This window comes from Somniosus microcephalus, chromosome 8 (genome assembly GCF_052327205.1).
Source record: "Somniosus microcephalus isolate GS21.2 chromosome 8, FLI_Smic_1.0, whole genome shotgun sequence".
Lineage (NCBI taxonomy): Eukaryota > Metazoa > Chordata > Chondrichthyes > Squaliformes > Somniosidae > Somniosus > Somniosus microcephalus.
The window spans coordinates 25092184-25119588 of record NC_140994.1 but is presented as its reverse complement, the minus strand read 5'-3'; the positions used below and the strand labels follow the sequence as shown (position 1 = coordinate 25119588).

General features: G+C 48.4%; 1 protein-coding gene and 1 long non-coding RNA gene across 11 annotated transcripts in view; one reads left to right on the top strand and one right to left on the bottom strand.

The window, feature by feature from the left end:
* The window catches only part of gpam (glycerol-3-phosphate acyltransferase, mitochondrial), an 82873-nt gene extending 75115 nt beyond the window's left edge, over positions 1-7758 (top strand). For 9 of the 10 annotated variants that reach the window (XM_085994375.1, XM_085994373.1, XM_085994371.1 and 6 more), the window contains one exon: positions 707-7758. In XM_085994375.1, coding sequence (XP_085850501.1) covers positions 707-820 — 114 coding nt within the window. In that variant the 3' untranslated portion in view covers positions 821-7758. The remainder of the gene's footprint in view (positions 1-706) is intronic. The other variant, XR_015079188.1, reaches the window with a different exon arrangement.
* LOC147113377 (uncharacterized) overlaps positions 1-20016 on the bottom strand; it is a 61888-nt gene extending 41872 nt beyond the window's left edge. Inside the window, exons 1-2 of the long non-coding RNA XR_015079191.1 lie at positions 19853-20016; positions 9096-9135 (exon numbers count right to left, since the gene is read on the bottom strand). This is a non-coding gene — a long non-coding RNA (uncharacterized LOC147113377). The remainder of the gene's footprint in view (positions 1-9095; positions 9136-19852) is intronic.
* Positions 20017-27405: the final 7389 nt, after the last annotated feature.

Genomic DNA, 27405 nt, shown 5'->3' with positions numbered 1-27405 from the left:
GGATCAGGCTACACGGCCCCTGGGCCCGCTCCGCTACCCACAGGGCCATGACCGATCCGAACCTAGACTCATGTCCAAATTCCTGCCCGTTCCCCGTAACCCTTAATTCCCTCTACTTCTAGGAAACTGTCTATTTCTGTTTTAAATTTATGTAATGATGTAACTTCTACAGCTTTTTGGGGCTGCATATTCCATGGACCTACCACCCTCTGAGTGAAGTAGTTCCTCCTCATCTCAGTTTTGAAAGAGCAGCCCCTTATTCTACGACTATGCCCCCTAGTTCTAGTTTCACCCATCATCGGGAACATCTTCCCCGCATCCACCCGATCCAACCCCTTCACAATCTTATGTTTCAACACGCAGGAAGCCTCTGGTCGGATAATACGGGCCAATATTACCGGCTCAAAGTGTGAAATACAGGCAGAGAATGTAAAGTTATACCCCATTTACGTTGCTGCTGTCGGTGACAAAGTAATCCTAGAACTTTCAGAAGCAGTGTGCACCACCAAGAAGATAGTGTTAGTCTGCGGGCTCTAACAGCAACAAAAACGCTCGCCAACAGAGGCACTCCCAACAGAGCTGCAGCGTTTTAAGTTTATGTTCAGATGGAATTGTGAGAAGAGAACAATATCACGGCTACTGCAAGCTGTGTACGCTTGCATAAAAATGTCAAGTATTTTAAATTATAACAATTCTGCCTCTGCAGGTTTTTAAAGTGCAGAAGAGCGGGAGCTCCACCTTGGAACTGAGCAACATCTTTCTACCTCTCCTCAATCGACAAAAACTGCTGGAGTACATCCTTAGTTTTACTGTGGTATAGAAAATGCTGGACAGGATGTCACAAATGGTGATTTACTGACATGGACTGATTAACCCATTTGAATCGGATAATTGATTATTTGACATTTAAGAACTGAAATGAATATTTTACTTGCCACATACTCCTATTTGATTTCACTGTTTTAGTGAAGGGCATTTGGCTGACTGGCTTGGCTGCTTCCCCCTCTCCACCCACCCCCCATGCAATTTGAGCTAATATACCATTCCATTCAGTGTCGCCTATCTGTGTCTTACGATGCGGCTATATGAAAGCGTACTCCACTAAGAGGCGACTGCCATCATTGCTGCTGGCTTGTTGAATACACTGATATTTTGTGGTAGACCTAGAAATTGCAAAAGTTTGTCTGACATTTAGTGCTTATGTAATTTATGCTTCTTACTTAATTTGAAGAGGCTACACTATTCCTGACAAGTGGTGTTCATAGGCCATGGACTGGAGTGTCAAATTCAGCAATAATGAATGAGGTATCAAATTATCCTGGGTTCTTGGGACACTGGGGAGCATGGTTGCCATGCGAGAGAGCCATGTGCTAAGAGATTCTGCTGTACTAAAACCTAAATGATCAGACACTGTGAGTTCTATTGAGAATCGTCTGAGGACCTTTTCTCCTGCCCGCCCCCCCCATAACTTTTTTTTATCATGATCTGCCATTCTCCTGACATCACAGCAGTACCTCCAGTAACCAGGAGTGAATCTGTGTGTTTGCTATGGGCTTCATAAGAGCTCCTCACCAATGTTCCCTTTAAGCTGCGTGGCCGCGCAGCGCTCAGGAGCACCTGCGCAGCCAGTGAGCCAGCCTTTAAGTGGAAAAAAACGCGCACGCCGGAATTTTGAACGGGCCGCGCAGCCCGTTAAAGGAGCCGTGTGGCCCAACAAAAAAATTAGAGGGAACATTGCCCCTAAACCCATCTTTAATACCGCCCACAATCTAATGGAAGATCAGCCATTTGCAAAAATGGCATTCTTTGGAATGACTTAAAAGTTGTGATCGTAGAATTGTTGCTACTTAATGTACTTTCAAATGATATGTTACCTTTCGGGCAATTCATCTTTTGAATGCACTATGGTTCTGGTTCCCCCAGTTAGTCGATGTTGCTCATATTGCAAACGGTAATCTTAATAAAGAGATTTTCTTCCTCCTTCCATCCTGTAGCTGGCAACCCAGTCCCATGCATGATTCTCAAACAGGGGACAGCATGTGACTTGGTCTCTTGCTTATATGCCAGGATGTATGAAACAAAGTTGTGGGTTGATGTGGCCTCAGCTTCAAGGAGATATGAAAGAGTAATCCAGGTTGATATATGGTCCTCTTTACCCCTCCCCTATGTGTGTCTTTCTCGTTTTCTTTTCTCCCTCAATCCCCCCTCCTGAGTCTGGCCAAATTGAGAATAGGAAATTGCTGTTTGGGGAGTCAAAATTGCCGCTCCATGCCCAACCACACTGACCTGCATTAATGACTAATTGTGTTGACAGTTAATTGATCTGTACTTTGTGTGTGCTGGATCTCAAAATAGAGATCGCCTTAGGTTTACTGAAAAACAGGTTCAGCATATGTATTTACATTAAATCTGAAGTACTTAGTGACCAAGAAAAAAGCCATATAACTTCAAAGAAGGCCATATGTTTACAATAGGCATTAATTGTACCTTGGCAATAAGGCAGTCCTTCCAATGGTTATATCTATCTTGTGGCGAGCAACATGCTGTAAGAGTAGCGTGCATGGCTACTAACCTAAAGACTTTTAAGTTCAAATCCTAGCCTTGACTGACCATTGAAACTAATCAGCCATCACAAAGCACCTCCCCCCAGCATTCAGATTGGCCACTGCATGCTAACAGAATATTCAATTGTATAGGATGGGGGGGGGTGATAAAAATAGCTTGTAGACCATCCCATGTTTTTAAATGTGCATCTATTGTCAGATGATCACAGATCGACCTTGGTACCTGTGAAGTCTGCAGTAGCATTACCACTGACAGTTTTCAAAGTACTGGAAAAGATTGCTCCAGATAATGGAACCATTTTTAACTTTGCATTATCTTACTGCAGGAACCACTGCCAATATAGAGTCCAGCAAAGGTAGTCAACTCATTCCTCTGATGACACACACTAATCCCTAATTTAAAGAGTGTTTTCCACTACTGAGTGGGCATAAAATTCACACTGTCCACAACATTTTGTCTTGTGCCTCTAAAAGGGGAGACTTTCTAACTAGAAGTTTTATGCTGGGAATACCAACAGCTTTCAGTAAGAGAAGTTCATTTATGTAAGCTGCATTTCTAGCTTGAATCTCTGCAGCGAAAGAATGGTAAATCTTATAATGGTGGACCACCTAATACTATAGAAATGTAAAGAAAAAAGCACTTCAGTATCATTTATAAAGGCTGGGATTAGGAAACCACAATGTTGCTGTGAAATGTGTAAATACTGTAATACATTAACACTTTGTACTTTGTATTTTATTGTGTATCTATTTATTTGAAGACCTCAGCTGTTCCCCTGCATAGAGTTAACACAAACTCGTACTGATTGAATCTTGGGAGAAAAGAAGTTGGGTCTTAATGGTCAATGTTCCACATTATAACTGAATAACTACCCAAATCACTCTTGTGGAAAACATCACCTTTGTGTTAGACCAAAGAGTTTCCCCACGTTAGTTGTCTAAACATGTACGTCCTGTTTCTAATATATGCAATATGTTATGCATGTAGAGAGAGAAAGGATACTACATGCTGCATTATTTGATAATTGCAATTCTATGAGTGAGGTTGACTGCAGAACTCACAAGTCGATTTTCTGCCTCATGAATTGGGGGGGGTGGGGGTGGAAATTGTAACATATGCTTCTGGCATAGAATAGGGGTTGAAAGAAAAAACACATATACCGTAAATACAAAATAAAAACGGAAACTTTAACCTGTCTCTTCTTTTAGATGCTGACTGGCCTGCTGGCGTATTTCCAGCAGTTTCTGTTTTTGTTCAGGCATACAGTTTGTTTACATCATAAGTGTCTTTTCTTTTGACTTGTTTTAGGTTTTAAAAAATCGCTTTTGTGTTACAGTGCCAGGGTGAGAAAAGAGTGAAGGATTTCTTTCAAGGAGTAGGATATTCTGAATGTACAGGCAGCTTAGAGGCATTGGGCCATGCATGTTTTTGTCGTGTGTGTTGGTGAGAACACAATTCTCACAAATTCTCAAACAGTGATATAAATTGAAACATTTTATGTCATGAGGGGAACGTACAGAGCGTTTTAACTAGCTGAAAAGCATTAGTTGGCAACAATTGCACTGATCTGCTAGGCTCAGGACTGTGAAATAACCTAGATTACTAGAAGCCTTAATTATATGGTGCTTCCAAAAGTAAGAAAGAGCTTAAACCATTATTAAAGCCATACAGGAAATAAATGTGTTGTGGATGAGAAAACACAAAATATTAATAGTAATTCACTGACTTTTTACCATATTTACTATGTCATCTGCATTGTGGTATGTTCTGTTTCTTTGAAACAACAATAAAATCGGAATCTATTTCAAGATGATTTAGATTTTGTGACAATGACCAGGTCTGTGGAAATGACTCACCATTTTAAATTGGTATCTGCTTTCAACGTGGCAGTAGCCACAAATTCAACTAACCTTTGAGCTGTATGGGCTAATTTGTTGTGTGTTAACAGCAGTAAACAAGTCCTGAAGTAAGATAACAGCCCTCCCCACCGCTGATTTTCTACCTTCCTGTCCTGGAGGCTGAGACTCGTTGGGATACTGTACCATGAATTCCATCAGCTTTCTAGGATCTCCCCAAAGTGGCCTTTTTTCATGAATGGGCCTGGTTAGTGAGTGTTGGCTGGTTATATTTCAACCATGTGGGCTGTCACAGCCAAGGCCAATCCTGCCCTTGCTTGACAACCGCAAACATACACAGACACACACACACAAACAAGATGGATTTTGCAGTGGGGGCGGGGGGAGGCAGGGGTGCTTGGATGGAGATCAAGAGCAGAAGTCCCAGTCAATTTTTTCCCCCTCGACCCTAGCCCAGGGATGCTGCGGCTGAGATCAGCTAGCTCAGCACAAATTAGGAATTTAAACCTGGAATCTTTGTAGTCTGGATCATTTGGTACCATAGCACACTGTATACTTACTGAGCCATCGGGGGGGGACTCTATTAAATACATGTTAAAAGATAGCTGAATATTTGACTGGGCTGTCATGTACTTTTAAGTTTTTATAGTTTCCAATGTATACTAACTGCATTACTGCAACTTTAGCAACATTTATTTAATATCATATGAAGTGAACAAATGTAGGTAAAAGTACAAAACAGGAAAAGCATGGCAGGTATAACTCAATCTTTAGGGTATTATGTAGGTGATCCTGTCCATATTCTGGTGAATGATCTTGACCCAGTTGAGAACTTCAAGGACTGACTCTTCCATTCAAGTACAAAACAAAGTTACATATTACCTTAACAGGTCAATCTCCTACATACTGCTTGTAGGCGTATGCTTGTTCAGTTCTGTTTTTGGTGAGGGAAAAGGTTAATTGAAGAGGTTACTGTTTTCTTTGTGGTGCAAACTGGCGATAGACTGGCACAGTATAAAAGTTGGAATATTCTATTTTACTTTTTCAATTCAGTCCAAGGATGCTGCAAAACTGGCAAATTAGTAATGGATGGAAATTGAAATGTTAAGATCAGAGGTTAAGATCGAGGTTGCAGTGTTCTTGGACCCAGAGGACTTGGACCCATGACCTATTTTGCTGCCAGTCCTCCTATCAGTGCTGGGCTAAGTTGTTGCATGGCATTAGTTTTTGACTATTGACCAATGACTGCAAAAGGCCTGAAACTATTTATAAGGAGCATAGTGCATATTGTTTGTCAGAACTGCACCTTTTTGGTTATCTTACTCATTATTATACAATAATTTACCCTTTTTAAATAGGTAAATATTGTAACACAAAATTATTTTAGGGCAGTGCGATGCAATTTGAAGATTATTAACCACTAAAGCTCAGTTGTGCAAAACAAAGCTGCTTTTGCCCTTGGTAGGAGTCTTGAGAACGGTTGGGAACGTGACACAAAACTTAATCCTTGCTCAAGACATAATCATTACCACAGAGCCAAAAAGGGCTGTGACATTGTTTCTGTACAGTTGTGAGCTGTTGTCTGTCTGTATGTAGTATCTCTTGTGGGGAGGGGAAGGGGGAGAATGAGAAATTGTGCAAGCGCTGAAGCCTTTTTTTTGGTCTACTAATTGTGATCTTGATGTTTGAAATGCAAATTGCAGGAGGCTGATCTCAAAGATCCGATACCTGGTTTGAGGAGAACTGTTTTGTCACTTTTATAAAATAAAAGTTTATCAAAGAGGTTTGTGCTGCTTTTTTCAGTGTTCTGGCCTAGCAGTTACTTTGCGGTGGTTTGTAGACTACTCAATATGCACCCTAAGTTTCTAACACCAGCTGGCTCTAGGTAACAATCCGTCAGAAAATATTGGGCAGGGCTGTTTTTTCAGGACAAACGCACACAAGTGAAAAGCTACTTTCTTTAAGCTCTACATTAACGTCCGCCTCCACTTCTCCCTAGACTGTCATGTGGAGAGCAAGTAAAATGGGGGAAAAAATAAACATGAGCATTAGCATAGGCTAAAGCACAAATGGAAGTTTTACTCAGCACTGACCCAACAAAGTAGGGAATTATCTTTTAGCTAAAATTAGAGGTTATAGTTATGAAGGAAGGTTTGAAAAATTGAAGTTTTTTTTAAAAACTGGTGCAGAGAAGGTTAAATGGTATCCGATAGAGGTTTTCAAAGGGTAAATAGATTGGGGTAGAATTTCGTGGGGTGGGGGGCGGGGGGGTTCTGATCTACCGTAATTTCGGAAGCCCTGGAGAAACGGCCTTTACTATGTAAATGGCCATTGATGCAGTTTCTGCAAGGTTTCTGCCAGTAGGAGGTCAGGAGTACCCCTCGTGGAAATTCAACTCCGCTGTTCCTGTTGGTTGGCAAATCAGTAACAATGGAGCATAGACTCGGGATTATTTCTAGAAGAATGAAAGGGAAGTTAGATTTCCATTTACACAGAGGGTTATTAGAATATATGTTACTGCCACATATGACCATTGAAGCATAGACTATAACATTAAAAAAGGAATTGGATAAACAGTTGAAAAAAAAGTAATATAAAACAATACAGGGAAATGGTAGTAAAATGGATAGCTTCAGTTGTAGAGCTGGCACTGGCGAGATGGACCAAATTGCCTTTATCTGTGCTACAATTTCTGATTCTGCTAGAACAAATTTCTTAAAAATTATTGACCAACCGATTTGACATTGATCTTAAACTATTTTGGTTTGTTATAATAATTCCTCTAAATACTGGTTACATTCAAGATTTTTGATCATTTTTCCACAGAAAGGATTTTAAAAAAAGTTATACTTAAGGATTGTGTTTTAAAGCAAAGTGTACTGACAAGTTTAAAAAGAAAGGCACTGAGACGAAAGGTGGTTAAAATGCAAATTTTCCCCAAAGACATTGAACAATAAGTGATTTATTAGCTTGTCTCAGTAATCGATGAACACCTCACACCCATTGGGAAGTCTCTGGTCCCAGGAGTTCGGCAATAATTGTCTGCCAGCCCTTCCCTTTTGGTTGTGAGCACAGGAAGGGAACCCCCCCCCCCCCCCACTCAATTTTTAAAAACAAAGTTCAGAGGGCAGGTTTTGGTAGGCTCAGAAATTTAGCATGCAGGAAGGTAGGTAGGAGATATTTTGTTTAAGTCAAGTAAGAAAACCCATTTATATGGGGAAGTGTGGCATGTTCATTATTCTGTATTCCACGAAGAAGAGTTGTACTGATTGAAATAAGTGAATTGATCGTAACTTCTGTATGTTCACCTGCTGTGAAATAAAGCAGCTTAACAATTCTTACCTGGCCTGTCTTGCCATGTATTTTCTCACCCACCTTCAAAAAGATTGAAACACGTGACGCTATATTCAAAAGACTTGATATCTAGTTTGTATAGCAAGAGGGACACATTGTTACATCCATTGGGTTACGCTATCACGTAAGTTGATTTTAGGTACACCCCTAAATGTAAGATGCTCAGAACCACTTGCAGGAGTGACAAACACTATTATACCCCCAAAAATATCTAAGGTAAGGCCCTAAACTTGTAACAACTACATTGTAGTAACCCTCCTGTTACCCTGGCTAAAATGAGCTATCTCAGCCCAGACCGCATTTCAAGCCAGGAACCTTCCTGAGCTCTCTGATTCAGCTTCTCAATATAAACTGGCTGAGCCATTGGGAGAACTGTGAGTGATCGCACATTTAAGATCTAGTAATGGCTGCACATTGATCAAAGTTATAAGGGAAAACATACAGCAAGTATATACAAAGGAGCCATTTTGAAGATACAAAGATGGAATCATTAAAAGCCAGCAGAATATATTGAGACGGTGCAAAATCCAATGTGTTCAAACGTTATAATCAGATCATTCTTTTCTTTCAAAGTAAATTGCTGTATCCCATTTTCCACTTCTCGGTGTTGCAGTGCAATGTAACGTGATCTGATGTCACTATACAAAGTATTTTCAGTTGGGACACAAAACTTGGTGCTTGTTTAGCCTTAAACGTTGCAGTTAATTACACGGTGTCGTACCGAGAGATTTTAATCTCTTGCTCCTGCAAAATGCTATGGTGAATGTAGGGTTTCAAGTTAACTAAGAATGATTCCCCAACACCGGAACCGCTAACTAGTTTCTTTGCACTTCACTGCACATTATCTGTATTAAAACAAATCATGTTTAAGGAACGTTTAATGTCATTTAAGAAAGAGTGAACAATAGCTTTATTGATGACATCCCAAATGTTTATCAACCTTTGCCCACTTGCTCCTTCTGATATCCCAGAGAGTTGTTTTGGAAGAGGCTTGGTAACAAGGCACTGCCTGCTCACCCAGAGAAAGGCACGACAGCCAGAACAAGAGAAAATAACTTACAAAATGCGAGGAGGGGTAAGCTGTGGTTGACTGTTGAGGCCCACTATCAATGTGTGTTAATGAAATTGGTCAATCTCCAGCCTGAGCGCTCGAAGGAGCCTACATATCCTGAAGAATGCCATGCTGCTCATTTAATCCTTTCAAAAGTGAATCTGTTGCTGGCTGAGTTATAAAATAGCATCAGCTAGTGATCTGTTCACTTGTACTTCACAGAATACTTGCACTTGGGAAAAAAAAAGTCAAGTTTCCTTTATACTCACCGAAGACTGTCACTTGGACTTCAACCAGAGAAAATCGGTCCTAAAAAGAAGTAAATAGAGATTTGATATCGATGAAGAGTTAGGCTTTTAGAAAAAGGAAATGCTGTGCTTGGCCTGAAATGATGATCGCCTGGAATTTCCACAGGGCTTCTCCCAATGATCTGCCGCAACTTCAGCAGAAGATCGGCAGAATCACTGGAGAAATGGCACACACGGCTGTTTACATCATTTCTGCAGAGCTTTTGCAAGAAAACGGGCAAAGAACCAGTGAAGGGAAGGAGCTGAGGAGGCAGGCGTACTAATATTAACTTGAAAGCTTACTTGGCTACATTTATTAAAGTGAGTCACTCCGGGATAATTGGTGAGTTTAATTTTCCTAGTATGTGTAATACGAAGTTGTATATCTTTCTTCCTTCAGTAAAATACTGAGAATAGTGAGTAGCTGCACATTGCAGAAACTAGATGGCACTAGACCATCACTTCACTGAGCAGGTGTAATTCACTAAAAGTACAAAATCAGCATTGAAAAGCTATCAGCACTAAAATATCAACAGGATTAGTTTTGTCACATATGTGTCTGAGCAACATGTGGTAAAAGTGCGAAAGAAATGTATATTCATCCAGGAGAGCAAAGGTAACCTTCGGCTTCTTCACTACCAACTCTCTTTAAACCCCTCTCCCCTCCTGCTTCTTTCCCCTTCCCTTTACCCACCAAACCAAACCTTCCACCCTGCCCCCGGCTCCCACCTGCCCTAGCCCTGAACACAAGTCTATCTCTAGTTTCTTTCCTATTTATCCTCATGCACTCTCTAAGCTTATCTTGTCCATTAGACCCACCTCCTATTCCCTTAACCCGATTTTGACTAAATTGCTGACCACCCAACTTCTCTTCCATACTAGCTCAATGGTCCCCCTCCCTTTCAAAACCATCATCATCACCCACATCCCCATTCCCCCTTCCTTACTTCATCTCACCCCATCAACATGTCCTTCTATTCCTTTCTCCCTCATGTACTTAAATTGCTTCCCCTTAAATGCATCTATGCCATTTGCCTTGACTACTCCATGTTGCAGCGAGTTCCACATTCTCACCACTCTCTGAGTAAAGAAGTTTCTCCTAAATTCCTTATTAGATTTATTAGTGACCATCTTATATGGTGCTGTCTCCTGCTCTCGTCCTGAACTAGAAAATTTCATTCACTTTGCTTCCAATTTCCACTCTTCCCTCACCTTCACATGGTCCATCTCCGACTCTTCCCTTCCCTTCCTCGACTTCTCCGTCTCCATCTCTGGGGATAGGTTATTGACAAACACTCACTACAAGCCCACTGACTCCCACAGCTACCTGGACTACACTTCCTCCCACCCCGCCTCCTGTAAGGACTCTATTCCATTCTCCCAGCTTCTCCGTCTCCACCGCATCTGCTCGGACGATGCCACCTTCCATACCAGTGCTTGTCTTCCTTTTTCCTCAACTGAGGATTCCCCTCTACTGTGGTCGACACGGCCGTCGACTGTGTCCGTTCTATCTCCCACACTTCTGCCCTCACCCCTGCCCCTCCCTCCCAGAACCACGATAGAGTTCCCCTTGTCCTCACCTTTCACCCCACCAGCCTCCACATTCAACGGATCATCCTCCGTCATTTCTGCCACCTCCAGCGTGATCCCACCACCAAATGCATCTTCCCCTCCCCTTTCAGCATTCCGTAGGGACCGCTCCCTCCGAGACACCCTAGTCCACTCCTCTACCACCCCCAGCACCCCTTCCCCTTCGCCCGGCACCTTCCCGTGCAAGGGCAGGAAATGCAACACATGCCCTTATACCTCCCCACTATCCAGGGCCCCAAACACCCCTTCCAGGTGAAACAGCGATTTACTTGTACTTCCTGCAATTTAGTATACTGTATTTGCTGCTCACAATGTGGTCTCCTCTACATTGGGGGGACCAAACGCAGATTGGGTGACTGCTTTGTGGAACACCTCTGTTCAGTCCATAAGGGGGACCCGAGCTCCCGGTGGCCTATCACTTTAATTCACCACCCCATTCCCACTCAGACCTCACCGTCCTCGGCCTCTTGCATTGTTCCACGGAAGCTCAGCGTAAGCTCGAGGAACAGCACCTCATCTTTCGATTAGGCACTCTATAGCCCTCTGGGCTCAACATAGAGATCAACAATTTCAGATCATAACCTCGGCCCCTATCACATATATATATATCTATATATATAAAAGGATATGTCTGTCTGTCTGTCTGTCTCTCTGTCTCTCTGTCTGGCTATACAATCAAAAGTTATAGAGCGTACCTACACATGTTATATCAAAAGAAAGCTCATCATTAGGGGACTCTTGTAGGCATATTTACTTTTTGCTCGGACAAAAATTGTGCCGACGGTATCCAAAAAACTTTTTAAATTCCTCTCATTATCCGCTCATTTGCATCGAGTGGGGGCGGGCCATCCTACAGTTGAGTGACGTGATGATTGACCAATCCTACAGTTCAGTGACCTGACGGTTGACCAATCGGTGCGTGTGTGGGCGGGCCTTATCATTCTGAACCGAGGTGAGTCGCCGCCATCTTGATTCCAAACTTTTAATTTCTTTATCCCGCTTTCTGCATCTTTAAAAAAGAAGTTGCTTTTAAAACACATATTGTTTTTTAAATTTTTTAATTACTTTCTAAATCTTTTATCTAATCTCATTAATTTTCCTACCTTTCCCTGTTTTTGCAGGTAGGCCTCGAAGCCTGGGCGTCTGTTGCCAGCCATGCTGGACCCTAGGCAATTGTTTTGTGGCAAGCTCCTCCCACCCCTCCGCTGGGCCCGATTCCGAACCAGCGGCCAGCCATCTTGGTAAAAGCTGGCTGGGCTCACTGCAAGTTCCTTGCGCTTCATTCACAATCGCACTGCACGGCGCACACGCACCTCCACACAGAGCGCGGCCAGAGGAAAGCGAGCAGGTTAGCGGGGGTGCGGGGGGGGGGGCGGGAGCGGAGAGGGTTACCCCGGCAACCGGGCTCGCCAGCCACAATCGTGTGTCTCAAGCTGCCTCAGGCCCGGCCTCGGGTGCGTGGGGCGGCACGGAGCTCAGCGGAGCCATCGCCGGCAGAGGGGAGAGGGTCTGCTGGCTCCCCCCCTCCCTCTCCCCCTACCCCTTCCCTCTCCCCCTCCCCCTTCCCTCTCCCTCTCCCCCTCCCCTCTCCCTCTCCCCCTTCCCTCTCCCCCCTCCCCTCTCCCTCTCTCCCCCCTCCCTCTCCCTCTCTCCCCCCTCCCTCTCCCTCTCCCCTCCCTCTCCCCCTCTCCACCCTCCCTCTCCCCCTCCCCCTCCCCCCCTCCCTCTCCCTCTCCCCCCCTCCCCCCTCCCTCTCCCCCTCCCCCTCCCTGTCCCCTCCCCCTCCCTGTCCCCTCCCTCTCCCTCCCTCCCTCCCTCCCTCCCTCTCCCCCTCCCCTTTCCCCCCTCCCCTTTCCCCCTTTCCCCCCTCCCTCTCCCTTTCCCCCCTCCCCTTTCCCCCTCCCCTTCCCCCCTCCTCTCCCCTTTCCCCCCCTCCCCTCCCCTTTCCCCCTCCCCTCCCCTTTCCCCCCTCCCCTCCCCCTCCCCTTCCCCTCCCCCCTCCCCTTTCCCCCCCTTTCCCTCCCCCCTCCCCTTTCCCTCCCCTCCCCTTTCCCCCTCCCCTTTCCCCCCCCTTTCCCTCCCCTTTCCCTCCCCCCTCCCCTTTCCTCCCCTTTCCCTCCCCTTTCCCCCCCTTCCCTCCCCTTTCCCCCCAGTCGCTCTCTTCCCCCCAGTCGCTCTCTTCCCCCCAGTCGCTCTCTTCCTTCCCCCCAGTCGCTCGCTCTCTCTCTTCCCCACAGTCGCTCTCTCTTCCCCCCCAGTCACTCTCTTCCCCCCAGTCGCTCTCTCTCTTCCCCCCCAGTCGCTCTCTCTCTCTCTTCCAACAACAACATGCCCTCAAAAGACCCTCAGCACCGCCGGGCACTTCAGCTATATATATTCTCTCTTTTAATCCACACTTTTGTCTGGGCTTTTTTCTTCCCTCCCACATGGCAGCTGTCCTTCATTCTGCCAGGGCCATTCACACTTCATCCAGAGCCATCCTTTGTTCCTTGTATATCTCTTAATGCCTCTCAATGTCTTTTAATCTCTCCTGCTTTCTAGCCTGTCGCTGACCCTCCCTTTTGTTCTTTCATCCCCTCCCCCATTTCCCAGCCCCTACTTGCTTTAAAATCTATCCCCTTTCCTGTTTTTTTCCAGTTCTGACGAAAGGTCTGATGCGCTATCAATTCTAATAAAAGGCTGGGCAGAGTTCAGAACAACAGGCTTTTATTAACTACTGAATTGCACTTCAGACAGATCAGGACTATGACTAGAGGCATAGTCCTGATCTGTCTGAAGTGCAATTCAGTAGTTAATAAAAGCCTGCTTGCTTCTGAACTCTAGCCCAGCCTTTTATTAGAATTGATAGCGCATCAGACCTTTCGTACACGAACTGGAACAAAAACAGGAACACAGGGGACTAGATTTTAAAGCACAGTAGGGCTCGGGAAAATGAGCCGGAGGGGATGAAAGGATCAAAAGTCGAGTAGGCGAGTCTGTCGGGCGGCCTCGTTTGCCGTCGAGATCTTCGTGGCGACGGTTGCGATGGTACAGCTTCCCACGACGCGTCTTGAGCGGGGTCCAGCACCGGCGTATCGTCCCCTTTGGTGTTGGGTGGGCGAGTGGGCTCCGGCTGGCCCTGGGGGCGCGGCATGCCGTCTACTGGGGTGGAATGGACAGGGGTGAGAATTGGGTCTACTGAATTTTGGGCTGTGTCGGAGGGGGTCGTGGTGGGGGGCAATGGTGGCGGGCCAGTAGACCCCGAGGGTGCCAGATCTCTAATGGAGACTGTATCCTCCCGCCCGTCCGGGTATGCCACGTAGGCGTACTGGGGGTTGGCATGGAACCTTCTCTACCAGGGGAGCCGTTTTGTGGGACCTTACATGCTTCCTCAGCAGGACGGGCCCTGGGGACATCAGCCAGTGTGGTAGTGAGTTACCGGATGTGGACCTCCGGGGAAAAACAAACATTCGCTCATGGGGGGTTGCGTTGGTGGCTGTACACAGCAGTGACCGGATGGAGTGGAGCGCATCGGGTAGGACATCCTGCCAACGAGAGGTCGGAAGGCCCCTAGATTTTAAGGCTAGGAGGGCCGCCTTCCAGACCGTTGCATTCTCTCTTTCAACCTGTCCGTTCCCCCGGGGGTTGTAGCTGGTGGTCCGGCTTGAGGCAATACCTCTCATGAGCAGGTACTGACGGAGTTCGTCGCTCATGAAGGACGAGCCCCGGTCGCTATGAATATAGCTGGGAAAACCGAACAGAGCAAACAGGTTGTGCAGGCATTTAATGACCATAGCGGTGGTCATGTCCGGGCAGGGGATGGCAAAAGGGAAACGGGAGTACTCATCAACTATGTTGAGGAAGTACACATTGCGGTCAGAGGAGGGGAGGGGCCCTTTAAAGTCGATACTCAGGCGCTCAAAAGGGCGGGTGACCTTGATCAGGTTTGCTCTGTCAGGCCTATAGAAGCGCGGCTTGCACTCTGCACAGACTGGGCAGCTCCTGGTCATGGTCCTGACCTCCTCGATGGAGTAAGGCAGATTGCGGCCCTTAATGAAATGGAAGAACCTGGTGACCCCCGGGTGGCAGAGGTCGTTGTGGAGGCCCCGTAGTCTATCGATCTGCGCGGTGGCGCATGTGCCTCGCGATAGAGCGTCTGAGGGTTCGTTGAGTTTCCCTGGCCGGTACAAGATGTCGTAATTGTAGGTGGAAAGTTCGATTCTCCACCTCAAAATCTTGTCATTTTTGATTTTACCCCTCTGCTTGTTGTTGAACATGAAAGCAACTGAACGCTGGTCAGTAAGCAGGGTAAATCGTTTTCCAGCCAGGTAGTGCCGCCAGTGGCGCACCGCCTCCACAATGGCCTGGGCCTCTTTTTCCACAGAGGAGTGTCTGAGTTCGGAGCCCTGGAGGGTTCGTGAAAAGAAGGCCACGGGTCTTCCCGCCTGGTTAAGGGTAGCGGCCAGGGCAAAGTCGAATGCATCGCTCTCCACCTGGAAGGGGATGGACTCGTCTACCGAGTGCATGGTGGCCTTGGCAATGTCATCTTTTATACGGTGAAAGGCTAAGCGGGCCTCCGCCGTCAGGGGGAAGGAAGTGGACTTGATAAGTGGACGGGCTTTGTCCGCATAATGAGGGACCCACTGGGCGTAATAGGAAAAGAAGCCCAGGCACCTTTTGAGGGCCTTGAGACAGTGGGGCAGGGGAAGTTCCATCAACGGGCGCATCCGGTCAGGGTCAGGACTGATGACTCCGTGTTTCACCACGCAACCAAGGATAGCGAGGCGGGCTGTGCGGAATATGCACTTTTCCTTGTTGTACGTGAGGTTTAGGAGTTGGGCCGTGCGGAGGAACTTATCAAGATTGGCGTCATGGTCCTGCAGGTCATGGCCGCAGATGGTCACGTTGTCTAGGTAGGGAAACGTGGCCTGTAACGCATTCTCGTCAACCATCCGGTCCATCTCCCTCTGGAAGACGGAGACACCATTGGTGACGCCAAAAGGAACCCTGAGGAAGTGAAAAAGGCGGCCGTTTGCCTCGAAAGCTGTGTACTGGCGGTCCTCAGGGCGGATAGGCATTTGGTGGTATGCTGCCTTGAGGTCAATGGTCGAGAAAACGCGGTATTGCGCTATCTTATTAACCATGTCGGCTATGCGGGGGAGGGGGTATGCGTCCAACTGGGTGTACTTGTTGATAGTCTGGCTGTAGTCGATGACTAGGCGCTGCTTGTTGCCAGTCTTAACGACTACCACCTGGGCTCGCCAGGGGCTGGTACTATCCTCAATAATCCCCTCTTTCAGGAGCCGCGTCACCTCAGATCTTATGAAGGATCTGTCCCCGGTGCTGTATCGCCTGCTCTTTGTGGCGATAGGCTTGCAGCCGCGGGTGAGGTTGGCGAACAGGGGGGGGTGTGTGATTTTGAGGGTGGAGAGACTACAGGTGGGGCGCGGCGGGCAATTTAAAAACTGCTGGTTGCAGACAGTGAGCGGGGGAAGAGGTCCACCGTATGTCAAGGTGACACTCTTAAAGTGACAATGAAAGTCCAACCCCAGTAGAACGGTAGCGCAGAGATGTGGCAGGACGAATAGCTTTACATTTTTATATACGGAGCCCTTCACCGAGAGGGTCACTACGCAGTAGCCGCCGACGTCTGCTGAGTGGGATTTCGAGGCCATGGAGATCCGATGGCGCGTTGGCCGGACCGAGAGGGAATAGCGCCGTACTGTATCAGGGTGTATGAAGCTCTCCGTGCTCCCGGAATCAAAAAGGCAAGTTGTGGCGCGGCCATTTACCTGGATGTCCATCGTGGACCTGGCTAGCTGATGGGGTCTGGATTGATCCAGCGTGATGGAGGCCGCTGTGGAGTCGGTAGCGTCGCTGTAGAACCCCGGTGAGGCGGCGGTGGGTGAGTCGGGGGCCCGTTGGCAGAATGGCGGACAAGATGGCGGCGTCGGAGAGGAAGGACAAAATGGCGGCGCCCATGACGATCCCGATCCCCACGAGGCTGGAGGGAGGCAAGATGGCCGCTCCCACGAATCGCACGTGGCGCTGCTGGAGGTAGGGGTCTTCTGACTTCTGCAGACACCAGCGTAGTGTCCCTTCTTACCGCAGGCAGAGCAGACCGCGTTTTTCGCCGGGCAGCGCGCCCTGGAGTGTTTGGTTTGGCCACAGAAATAACATTTCTGGCTCGGGCGGGACATCGCTGCAGCAGTTGAGGCCAGGGCCCGTGGCGGCGCCGCGTCCCAAGGTGGCGGCGGCTGCGGCATCTATGAGGCGGCCGCGCGGTCCGGGGAGTAGGCCTCCATGTTCCGGTGGGCTACGTCCAACGAGAGGGTGAGTGAAATCGCCTTCTTCAGGTCGAGCTCGCTACTTTCCAGCAGTCGCTGCCGTGTGTGAGTGGACTTGAGGCCCGCCACGAGGGCGTCCCGGATGAGCTCCTCCGTATGTTCCGTGGCTGTTACTTGCTTGCATTCGCAGGCTCGGCCGAGTTCCTTCAGCGCCCGTATGTATGCTTCTGTGGGTTCCCCGGGCTGTTGTTTGCGAGACCCCAGGAGATGTCTTGCGTAAACATAGTTGACCGGGCGTGCGTATTGCTCCTTCAAGATGTCGATAGCCCCCTGGTAGCTCGTAGCGTCCCGGATAAGGGCAAAAGCTCGGTGGTTTACTTTAGAGTTCAGCACCCTGAGCTTGTCGGTCTCGGCGGCGACGGTCTCGCCGGATGCAGTCAGAAAGGACTCAAAACAGTGCAGCCAGTGCGAGAACTTAGCAGTCGAGTCCGGTTCTTGCGGGTCGAGTTCCAGGCACTTGATCTTAAGAATCTGCAGCATCGTTTTTTTTTGTTTTTTTCAGTAGTTAATAAAATTGATGCGCTATCAATTCTAATAAAAGGCTGGGCAGAGTTCAGAACAACAGGCTTTTATTAACTACTGAATTGCACTTCAGACAGATCAGGACTATGCCTCTAGTGGACGACCGAATGCCAGGAGCTGCCATGCGGCCGCTCTTATACTCGGTAGCCCAGGGGCGGAGTCAGCTGAGGCATAGTCAGGCACAACAGTGAAACAAGAGTGAACGACAACAACAACAACAACAACAGTGAACACAGTGAACTACAGTGGTTTACCACAAGGTCTTTGACCTGAAACGTTAACTCTGTTTCTCTACGGATGTTGCCTGGCCTGCTGAGTTTTTCCAGCGTTTTCTGTTGTTATTTTGGATTTCCAGCATCCGCAGTATTTTTCTATCATATTATATTCATGGCCCCTAGTTTTGGACTTCACACGCAAGTGGAACCATCTTCTCTACATCTACCCTATCGAACCTTGTCATAACTTTAAAGACCTCTCTCAGATCACCTCTCCGTCTTTTCTAGAGAAAAGAGCCCCAGCCTGTTCAATCTTTCCTGCTAGTAGTACCCTCTCAGTTCTGATATCATCCTTGTAAATCTTCACAGCACTTTCTCCAGTGCTTTACATTAATTGTGGTCTAACTACCTTAGGTGCAAGACTTACTCACCTACAGTTAACTTTGTGCAGTACCTATTTTCACAAAATAAAGAATGCCCATATTCTAGAAACTTCAGAATAATCTGTAAAGCTGAATATTAATGAAAAGCTAACCTCAATCCTGTTCTATTTCCTGAGGACCTTTCCTTGTTGACTTTGTTTATTTGCAAGAGAAGACAATACTGCAGTGGACATATATCAATCAGGCCCCAAGGGCAGGTCTAGAAATTCAAATTAAACAAGTATGTCATGTTGTTTTGCAGAATCCTAATGTCTGAATGATTCAGGTGTCCTCAAAATGAAATAAAGGCCATTTTCTACATAACAGTTGAAAGAATAATTCCTGTGGCCTAAGCCATAAAAAAAATCAATTTTGCTTCATATTTAGTGTGTTTGAAGAGAGAGACGTGATAGTTGTGATATGCATGTGTGGTTATTTGGCTTCACATTATATAAATTCCTTAGCAGTGAAGCTGTCCATATGAGTAATGTGCTAAAATACTCAAGGAATACACTACAACAGTGTATTCTTACTCTGGCATCTTTACCATTCTTTGAGCAAGAAAAATACATATGCACAGTATCTTGAATAGTAATGTCTGCTTCTCAACCCTCGAGTTACAGTATATACACCGATTGCTGATTTTGCCTTTAAGATTTGGGATTGACCCCTTTGCACTGACACACTCACAGGAACAAGCCACCTTTATTGCTGATCTTGACGTTGCAACAGATACAGAAAGAGTTTAATTTCATTTTCCTGACGGCACTGATCTGTTAAGAGTTTCATCCTCAGGTGTAAGCAGCACTGCAGTAACTCATTCTTCATACGTCAGCTTATATAGTGAATGTTGACAAACTATTTGATTGTGGTGTCATTTCAGCTGAGTCTGAACCTGGCCATGCCCGCCATGGACACACACACACACACACACACACACACACACATTTACTAGCAAGTGTTTAGTGGCTAGTGATCAGGATCTGTTAACCAGCTCCAGCTGCAGCCAGCATCACATTATACATAGAATCCCAAAGGAGATTATTGGCTCCATGCTATTCCCTAATTCTAGTGGCTTGGACTTTCGTGCCACCCTGGGTTGGGTAAGAGTGGAAAAGTGTTCAGGGATGTACTCTGTTGTGTGCCCACCTCCCTCCATTTCCCCAGGTGTCTGGGTCTGGCAATGTAGAATGTGCTTATTCATACATTTGTGCAGACATTTGTAAAGCAAATGCCAACAAGGGAAATACTCTCCTCTTACCCTTCTAGTCAATACTGGATCACTTCTCTCCTCACTGTCAATTCTATCTGCCACTCTTCTCCCCCTGCAACCCAGTTAAGCTGGTACTCTTCTTCCATTCTCTTGGTTCCAGCTGGCACTGTCGCCTCCTCCTCTTCCCAATGTTCATACTGGCGCTCTTTCCTACCCCTTCCCATTTTGACACTCTCCATACCCTCTTCCTCTTAGGAAATGGTAGCAATTTCCTTCCTACCCTGACCCAAAGTGCCGCCCCAGCTTCTCTCCTCTTCCCCTCCGAAGCACTTTATTTCCACTTTCTTTCTCCCCTTCATTGTCATCATTTTCTCCTTCCTTCACCTGTTCAATTGCCTTCAATTTCACACCATCAGTTACCATCCATTCCCTTGCCCCATCCCACGCTTACCTGTGTCTAGCTGTTAATGCACTGGACCAAGTCCCTCTTTCCTCTCAGTGTTGCTGCTTGCACTGGATCAGGGATTGCAGCTTCTGTATGATGTAGGCAGGATCACCTGTTCTCGCAAGAGCTTTAGCACTGGTGTAGAAGCACCACTGAGAAGAGAGGAGCCCTGTTTGTGTTATTTTTGGCAGTATACATTGACACACTGATCACTCTACCTGTGAGTACCACTTGCCCCCTCTCCCAGTCCCCCTATAAAGTATCAAGCTGTCTTTTTCCCCTATTCTGCCCTCTTTCTAACCTTCCAATTTGATTCATGACTTCTTCCCTTTTCCCTCCACCCCCAGTGCCGCTCCTGCCCAAGTCCCTCTACTGCTCCAAGTGATTCCAGATGAAGTATACGGTGCTTTCTGCCAAAATTACAGTGGGAGGACAGGAGACCCCATCTCACCGGTGGAGATTTTACCTCATTGGATGGCTTCATGTTTCCCCTTTTAACCAGAAACTTAACTGGACCGGCCACATAAATACTGTGGCAACAAGAGCAGGTCAGAGGCTAGGTATTCGGCGGCGAGTGTCTCACCTCCTGACTCCCCAAAGCCTTTCCACCATCTACAAGGCACAAGTAAGGAGTGTGATGGAATACTCTCCACTTGCCAGGGTGAGTGCAGCTCCAACAACACTCAAGAAGCTCGACACCATCCAGGACAAAGCAGCCTGCTTGATTGGCACCCCATCTACCACCTTAAAACATTCACTCCCTCCACCACCGGCGTACTGTGGCAGCAGTATGTACCATCTACAAGATGCACTGCAGCAAGTCACAAGGCTTCTTCGGCAGCACCTCCCAGTTCTGCGACCTCTTCCACCTAGAAGGACAAGGGCAGCAGGTGCATGGGAACACCACCACCTCCAAGTTCCCCTCCAAGTCACACACCATCCTGACTTAGAAATATATCGCCGTTCCTTCATCGTCGCTGGGTCAAAATCCTGGAACTCCCTCCCTAACAGCACTGTGGGAGTACCTTCACCACACGGACTGCAGCGGTTCAAGAAGGCGGCTTACCACCACCTTCTTGAGGGAAATTACGGATGGGCAATAAATGCTGGCCTTGCCAGCGACACCCCCATCCCATAAACGAATAGAAAAAAAAGAGTTGCACTCACCAGTTTAAACAAGGATGAGTTTCAGTTTTGTTTCATGGTTTGACTTCAAAAGGGGTGAAAAAATCTCCAAGACAAAGCCATGGACATTGTTACATACCTGTAATATGTACATTAGATAATGTATTGAAAACACCAGCAGTCTACTAGGGAATGGGCTTTGCTCACCAGATCCCCAAAGATAATGGATGCAAACTAGCCCCGGAGGGAGACTATCGTATATGCACCCTTCTAGATCACCAAGTTCTTAAAATTTTTTATGTATATACTTATCAATCGCCAAGAGGGCATGAGTATTTGATGCTGCAAGTTGATGTCTCACTTGTATACTGGGACATTTTGCTTTGGCGCTCACCCTGAATGTGACCACAGTATTAATGCTGTTTTCTCCAAAGTAATGAGCTGACTGAACCATTTTTGTCCTTCTTAAGAGTGTGTCCTTCTCCTTTGTTTTGTGGTAATTGGCTCTTACTTGGCACAGTGGATTGAATATTCAACACTGGCACTAAGCGTGATACTGAGTTTACATTTTGTAACATCAGCAAGTTATCCACAAAGGCTAGTCGGGGCAGTGGATTAGTTCCACATCATCAATCTCCCTCTAAGTTACACATTTGTAGCACATTTGTAGCTTTTACTGGCAAAACCTCTTGACTTGCCTCTGAAGTGGACCTCAGTGAGATCCTAAAGAAATGGTCAGTTAATTCATTGAACTTGCTACATTCCATATAATGCTCCATCCATTTTAGCATCGATCTTAGAGAATTCAATTTCTGCAGGTGTCTGGTGCTTAACACAAAGGATTGCAGCTGTGGAGGGACAACCTATAAAAGTAGAGAGTAACTGTGATGTCATCTAATACATCAATCGTGTAATTTTCAGTTGTCAAATGCCAGGATGGAATCCTGTATCCATTATTTCCACAAATCTAGTTGTTGAATAACTTGCAAACAACAAAATAGGCTCCTCTAATGGGACAGTGAGTTTACATACACGCCAACCTAGCAAACTAGCAAAAGCTGACCAACAGCTGCAAAAGCTGATAACTCAAGAGTATCCCTGATTATATACCTGTGACAGGTGAAAACAAGTACATTCGTGGGCTTCATAGATATACCCTGCATTCCTCCACTTGTACAGGAGAGAAAGAAAAACCAAATATATGAAATCCTGAAGGGAGAAATGCAAATGTTGAAGGCATAAAATTAGTGGTGTATTCCTAGGGGCATCTGAGATATGCTCCTCCGGAAAATTTCCAATTTTTACATTAAAAATTATGCACTCTGGTTAACTTAAGGCACATTTATACTTCACAATAGGAACTCAAAGTGACATTTGGATTTTCAACAGATCGACCAGACCATCGCTTCCTCAAAGCACCTCAACAGTCAGTCGCCTACATTTCACCCCTGCCCAGTTTACAGAAGCTCTCTAACTCCTCCGGACCCTATTCACAGAGACACTGGCCTAGAAATTCAGTTGGGCGCGCCAGCCGTTAGCGCCTTAGGGGGAGTAGATCTCGAGCGCTAGGCGCTTATCGCCCGGGCGCAGTGCGATCTGCGCCTCTCCCCAACTTCAGGACATATTTAGCGCCGGCGCAAAGTCTTAGCGCGCGCCCTTCTGCGCGCGCAGATCATGACGTCATATAATAGTGCAACGCCCTTTGTGCGCCCCAAACCGGAACTTCACTCGCGCCGGCCCATTGTGCGCCGGGTGTCCCGAGCGACTGTGAAGTGGAACGGTACACAGGCCAGCCGGGCCGGGGGGAGCGCTAATTAAAGGGCACTTACCCAGCAGTATAAAGGCCAGCCATTTTGCAGCATTCACTCTTGTGCAACGGTTTTCTGGACAGAGACCAAGGAGGAGAGTTGACTGCTTTGGACCAACACTTGGACAGGTATTTTTGGCTCAGGCCAGAGCTTACCAATTATCTTAGCCTTCATTCAGAGCTCAGTGTTTGCCAGCATATAATGGGGGCTGCATTGGGTGGCAACGCTGAATTTCAGCCTTATGCCAGAAGGGCTTACAGACGCCGTGAGAGAGTGGCAGCCCTGGCTAGACGCAGAGGGGGCAACAGGCGTCGCCAACTGAGGCCTTACCCACGCAGGGTATACCGCCAGCAGACCTCCTATCTGACCATGTCTGCCGCGATGTGTGTTAGGAGGCTGCGATTCCGAAGGGAGGTGGTTGCAGACATCTGCCCACTGCTTCAGAGAGATCTGCAGCCACAGCTGATGCGCAGGACGTCTCTGTCGGTGGCAGTGAAGGTGACGGTGGCTCTCAACTTCTATGCCTCCGGCTCCTTCCAATCCGCTACTGGGGACATCGCTAACATCTCCCAGTTCACCGTGCATTGCTGCATCCGCCAGGTGACCGAAGCCCTTTTCAGAAGGAGACATCAATTCATCTCCTTCCCCATGACCCTGGACAAGCAGCAGCAGTGTGCAGTGGGGTTTGCAAGAATAGCGGGCTTCCCCATGGTGCAGGGCGCCATTGACTGCACGCATGTGGCTTTGCGGGCACCTCTTGAGCATGCCGAGGATTACCGCAACCGGAAGGGCTACCATTCCCTCAATGTGCAGCTGGTGTGTGACCACAGGCAGCGCATCCTAGCTGTCAATGCCCGCTTTCCAGGCAGCAGCCACGATGCCTTTATCCTGCGACAGACAACTGTGGCTGACATGTTCCAGGCACAGCCTCCCCCAAGAGGATGGCTTATCGGGGACAAAGGCTATCCTTTGTGTACCTGGCTCATGACCCCGCTCCGCGCGCCCACGACCCCTGCTGAAGAGGCATACAACGAGAGCCATCAAGCGACGAGGAACCTCATAGAACAAACAATCGGCGTGCTCAAGCAACGGTTCCGCTGTCTCGATCGCTCCGGGGGAGCCCTCCAGTATTCGCAGGATCGAGTCTCCCAATTCATCGTCGTTTGCTGCATGCTGCACAACCTGGCTATCCGCAGGACTCAGGCACTGCCACCTCACGTTGGACCACCACCTCAGGAGGAGGAGCAGGAGGAGCATGAGGACGACGAGGACGAGGATTACCAGCCCAGGAGGGATGCACAAGGTCCAAGGGCCGCCCGTCGTCGGCTTATTGAACGTCACTTCTAGGCCCCCTGTCAGGGAATGGCTTGTGCCAATGATGGAACATGATTGCAGCCGCTCCGCAAGCCCTCAGCCGGTTAAGGCAACAAACACTTCAAAGATCAAACATGGACAATGTGAATAAATAAAAAGCTTTATTGTACAAACTCTGGGCCCTTCCCACATGAAAACCAAAAACAGAGGAAACCCCCAAAAAACACTCCAACACATTACTCGCTCCCACAACCTGGGGAGGATTAACAAAATAGGGCAACTAAAATGGCCGTCCTTGTCGGCCTTCGTCCAAAACAAACATCACATCATCGGCCTTCAAAAAACTAACATCCAATTCTCGGCCTCAAGAAACAAACACAAACGGCCACACATTCGAATATTTGGCCCGCTAGGGCGATGCCTTGGCCATCTTTGGGTGGCCCCTGCCCGCCCTGCTGCTCCGCCTCAAAGTAAGGCCATTGGCTGCTGCAAGGCTGGGGGCAGGCTCCTGAGGGGCACATGTCGTGATGGCAGATGCCCTTGGGGGTCGGCCTAGTCGAGGTCTGGGCGTCGAGCGGCCGGCTGTTGATTGCTGCAGCTGTGGCTGGCCACCATCAGTCGCTGCAGCAGCTCCTGGCAGCTCCACTGGGGGAGTGGCAGTGGCGGCTGGAGGAATGGCGGCAAGCTGGCGGATGGCAGGCGCTCGCTGGTCGCCTGAGACACTGGCACTCGCCCGGGCCAGCACTGCAGCATGCGCACCAATCTGCCGAGGGACAGACCGATGTGCTGCTGCAGCGCGCCGGGTGCCCTGGCGATGCCTGGCTGACACAGCGAGTGTGGCAGCAGTGAGTGCCCGTGTTGACCTGTTCACTGCCTGCAGCAGAGCAGCCAGTGACTGGACGGCACCACTAATCACCTGGCCAGTCGCTGCAAGATCTGCCCGGTATTCCGCCCGACTGGTGGCCTCTAAGGGCCCGAACTCGGCCACACTCCGAGAGAGGGAATCGATGGACTCAGGCAACCGTGACACTGCCGCCATGAGCTCCGTGTGCCGGCGCTCCGAGTCCGTGGACAAGTCTTCGAGGCCTTCCATCTCCTCGGCGAAGAGCATCTCCTGACTGGAGGCCGGACTCTCCCTCTGGGGAGAAGGCCGCCGAGCTGGCCGACCCTTCCTGCGTTGCTGGAGGCCGCTGGGCCCAGCAATTGGACTCCCCTCCGACGCATCCCCCCTCTGGGGAGAAGGCCGCCGAGCTTCCACCCCCCTCCCGCCTTTCTGCAGCACGCAGGTCCCAGGAGCTCCCCTCCCCTTCGACACTTCCGCCACGCTGCCCTCCAGGGAAGACGTGTCCCCTACATTGGCCTGGGTGGCCGTGGCTGAGGGTTCCCCTGATGGGCCGCCTTCCTCTTGCTCCTCCTCCTGCTCCTCCTCGGAGGGTCTGTCACTGGCAAGTTGAGGGACCTCCTCTTGACCATCTGAAAGCAGGAAGGCACAAGAGTAGCTTTAGAGTGAGGAGAGGGCATCAGTGCGGGATGCATGAGTGGTGGCATTCAGCGCATTGGTCAGACAGTGGCAAAGGATGTAGATCTGATGCGCAAGTGGGACGCGAGAGGTGCAAAAGGTGGTCCTTACCATTGCTTCCCAGAACAGGGTCGGCATCTCCACATGCCACGGGCCCAATCACCCGGCGACCCATGAGGCGCTCCACGCGATGTTGCAGGTCGGTGAGTGGCTGGAGATGGGGTCGTCCTCCCCCGGTCGCAGTCCGGCTCCTGCGATTATTCACCAGCTTGGCCTGCAAGAGAAAGGACGGCCTCTAAGTACAGTGTGTCGCCGTGATCTTGTGTGCACTGCCTCCCATGGTGGAATAGCCTGGCCAGTGTGTCGCCATGATCTGCTGTGCACTGCCTCCCATGGTGGAATAGCCTGGCCAGTGTGTCGCCATGATCTGGTGTGCACTGCCTCCCATGGTGGAATAGCTTGGCCAGTGTGTTCAGTGCAGAATGTGCAATTGATGCTCATGCCTGTGCCATAGCTGCTGGATGAAGGCTGGCCATTAGAGCTTTCAGGTCCCTTTGCCCATAATGTGAGGTGCACATGCAAGGATGAGGAGGTCATTGGAAAGGGTACTCACCCTGACAATGCGTGTGATGTCATTTATCTTTTTGCGGCATTGGGCACCGGTCCTGGGGACGTCGCTGTTGGCTGACAGCTTGCTGGCAACATGCCTCCAGGCTCTCCTGTAGACGCGGACCGTCGCCTTCTTGCCATTGTCCGGGTACAAAACATGGCGCCTCTTCTCCACAGCAGCAAGCAGCACACTCAGATCACGCTCTGAGAAGCGCTGCGCACGTTCACGGGCCTTCTCCATGTCTTCAGGTGCTATTTGGGTCCAGCAGCAGTGTTCAGGCCTAGCTGGAGGGCTCCACTGTCCAGGGCGTGGCAGCAGACACAGTCGACCCTTCCCCCTTAAGAGCTGGCCAGCGCCAGGGTGTCTGCTGTCAGTCACGAGATGGCCGCACCTGCGCTGCGCCCGGCCTCGGCGCTATCGATCACCACCTCCGGCTTAGCGCCCCAAGAGAGGCGTCCAACAGCAGTTTTAGCGCTCGCCCGAACTAGTAGGGCGAAGCTAATGAATATCGGAGAAGTGGCCTAGATTTGGGGGCGGACACAAACTTTAGCGGATGCCCCACTTTAGCGCCCCAAAAGTGGCGTCAATGAATTTCTAGGCCACTGTACCCTATTCGCATCCTTTCACAGAGACACTCTGGCTTCACAGAATTACATAGGGTATACAGCACAGAAACAGGCCATTTGGCCCAACCAGCCTATGCTGGTGTTTATGCTCCACTCGAGCCTCCTCCTGTCTTTCCTCATCTAACTCTATCAGCATAACCCTCTAGTCCCTTCTCCCTCATATGCTTGTCTAGCCTCTCCTTAAATGCATCTAAACTATTCGCCTCAACAGCTCCTTGTGGCAGCGAGTTCCACATTCTCACCACTCTCTGGGTAAAGAAGTTCCTTCTGAATTCCCTATTTGATTTCTTGGTGACCATCTTATATTGATGGCCTCTAGTTTTCCTCTTCCCCACAAGTGGAAACATTCTCTCTGTATCCACTCTATCAAAACCTTTCATAATTTTAAAGATCGCTATTAGGTCACCCCTCAGCCTTCTTTTTTCAAGAGAAAAGAGACCCAGCCTGTTCATCCTTTCCTGATAGGTGAACCCTCGCATTTCTGGTATCATCCTTGTAAATTTTCTCTGCACCCTCTCCAGTGCCTCTATATCCTTTTTATAATATGGTGACCAGAA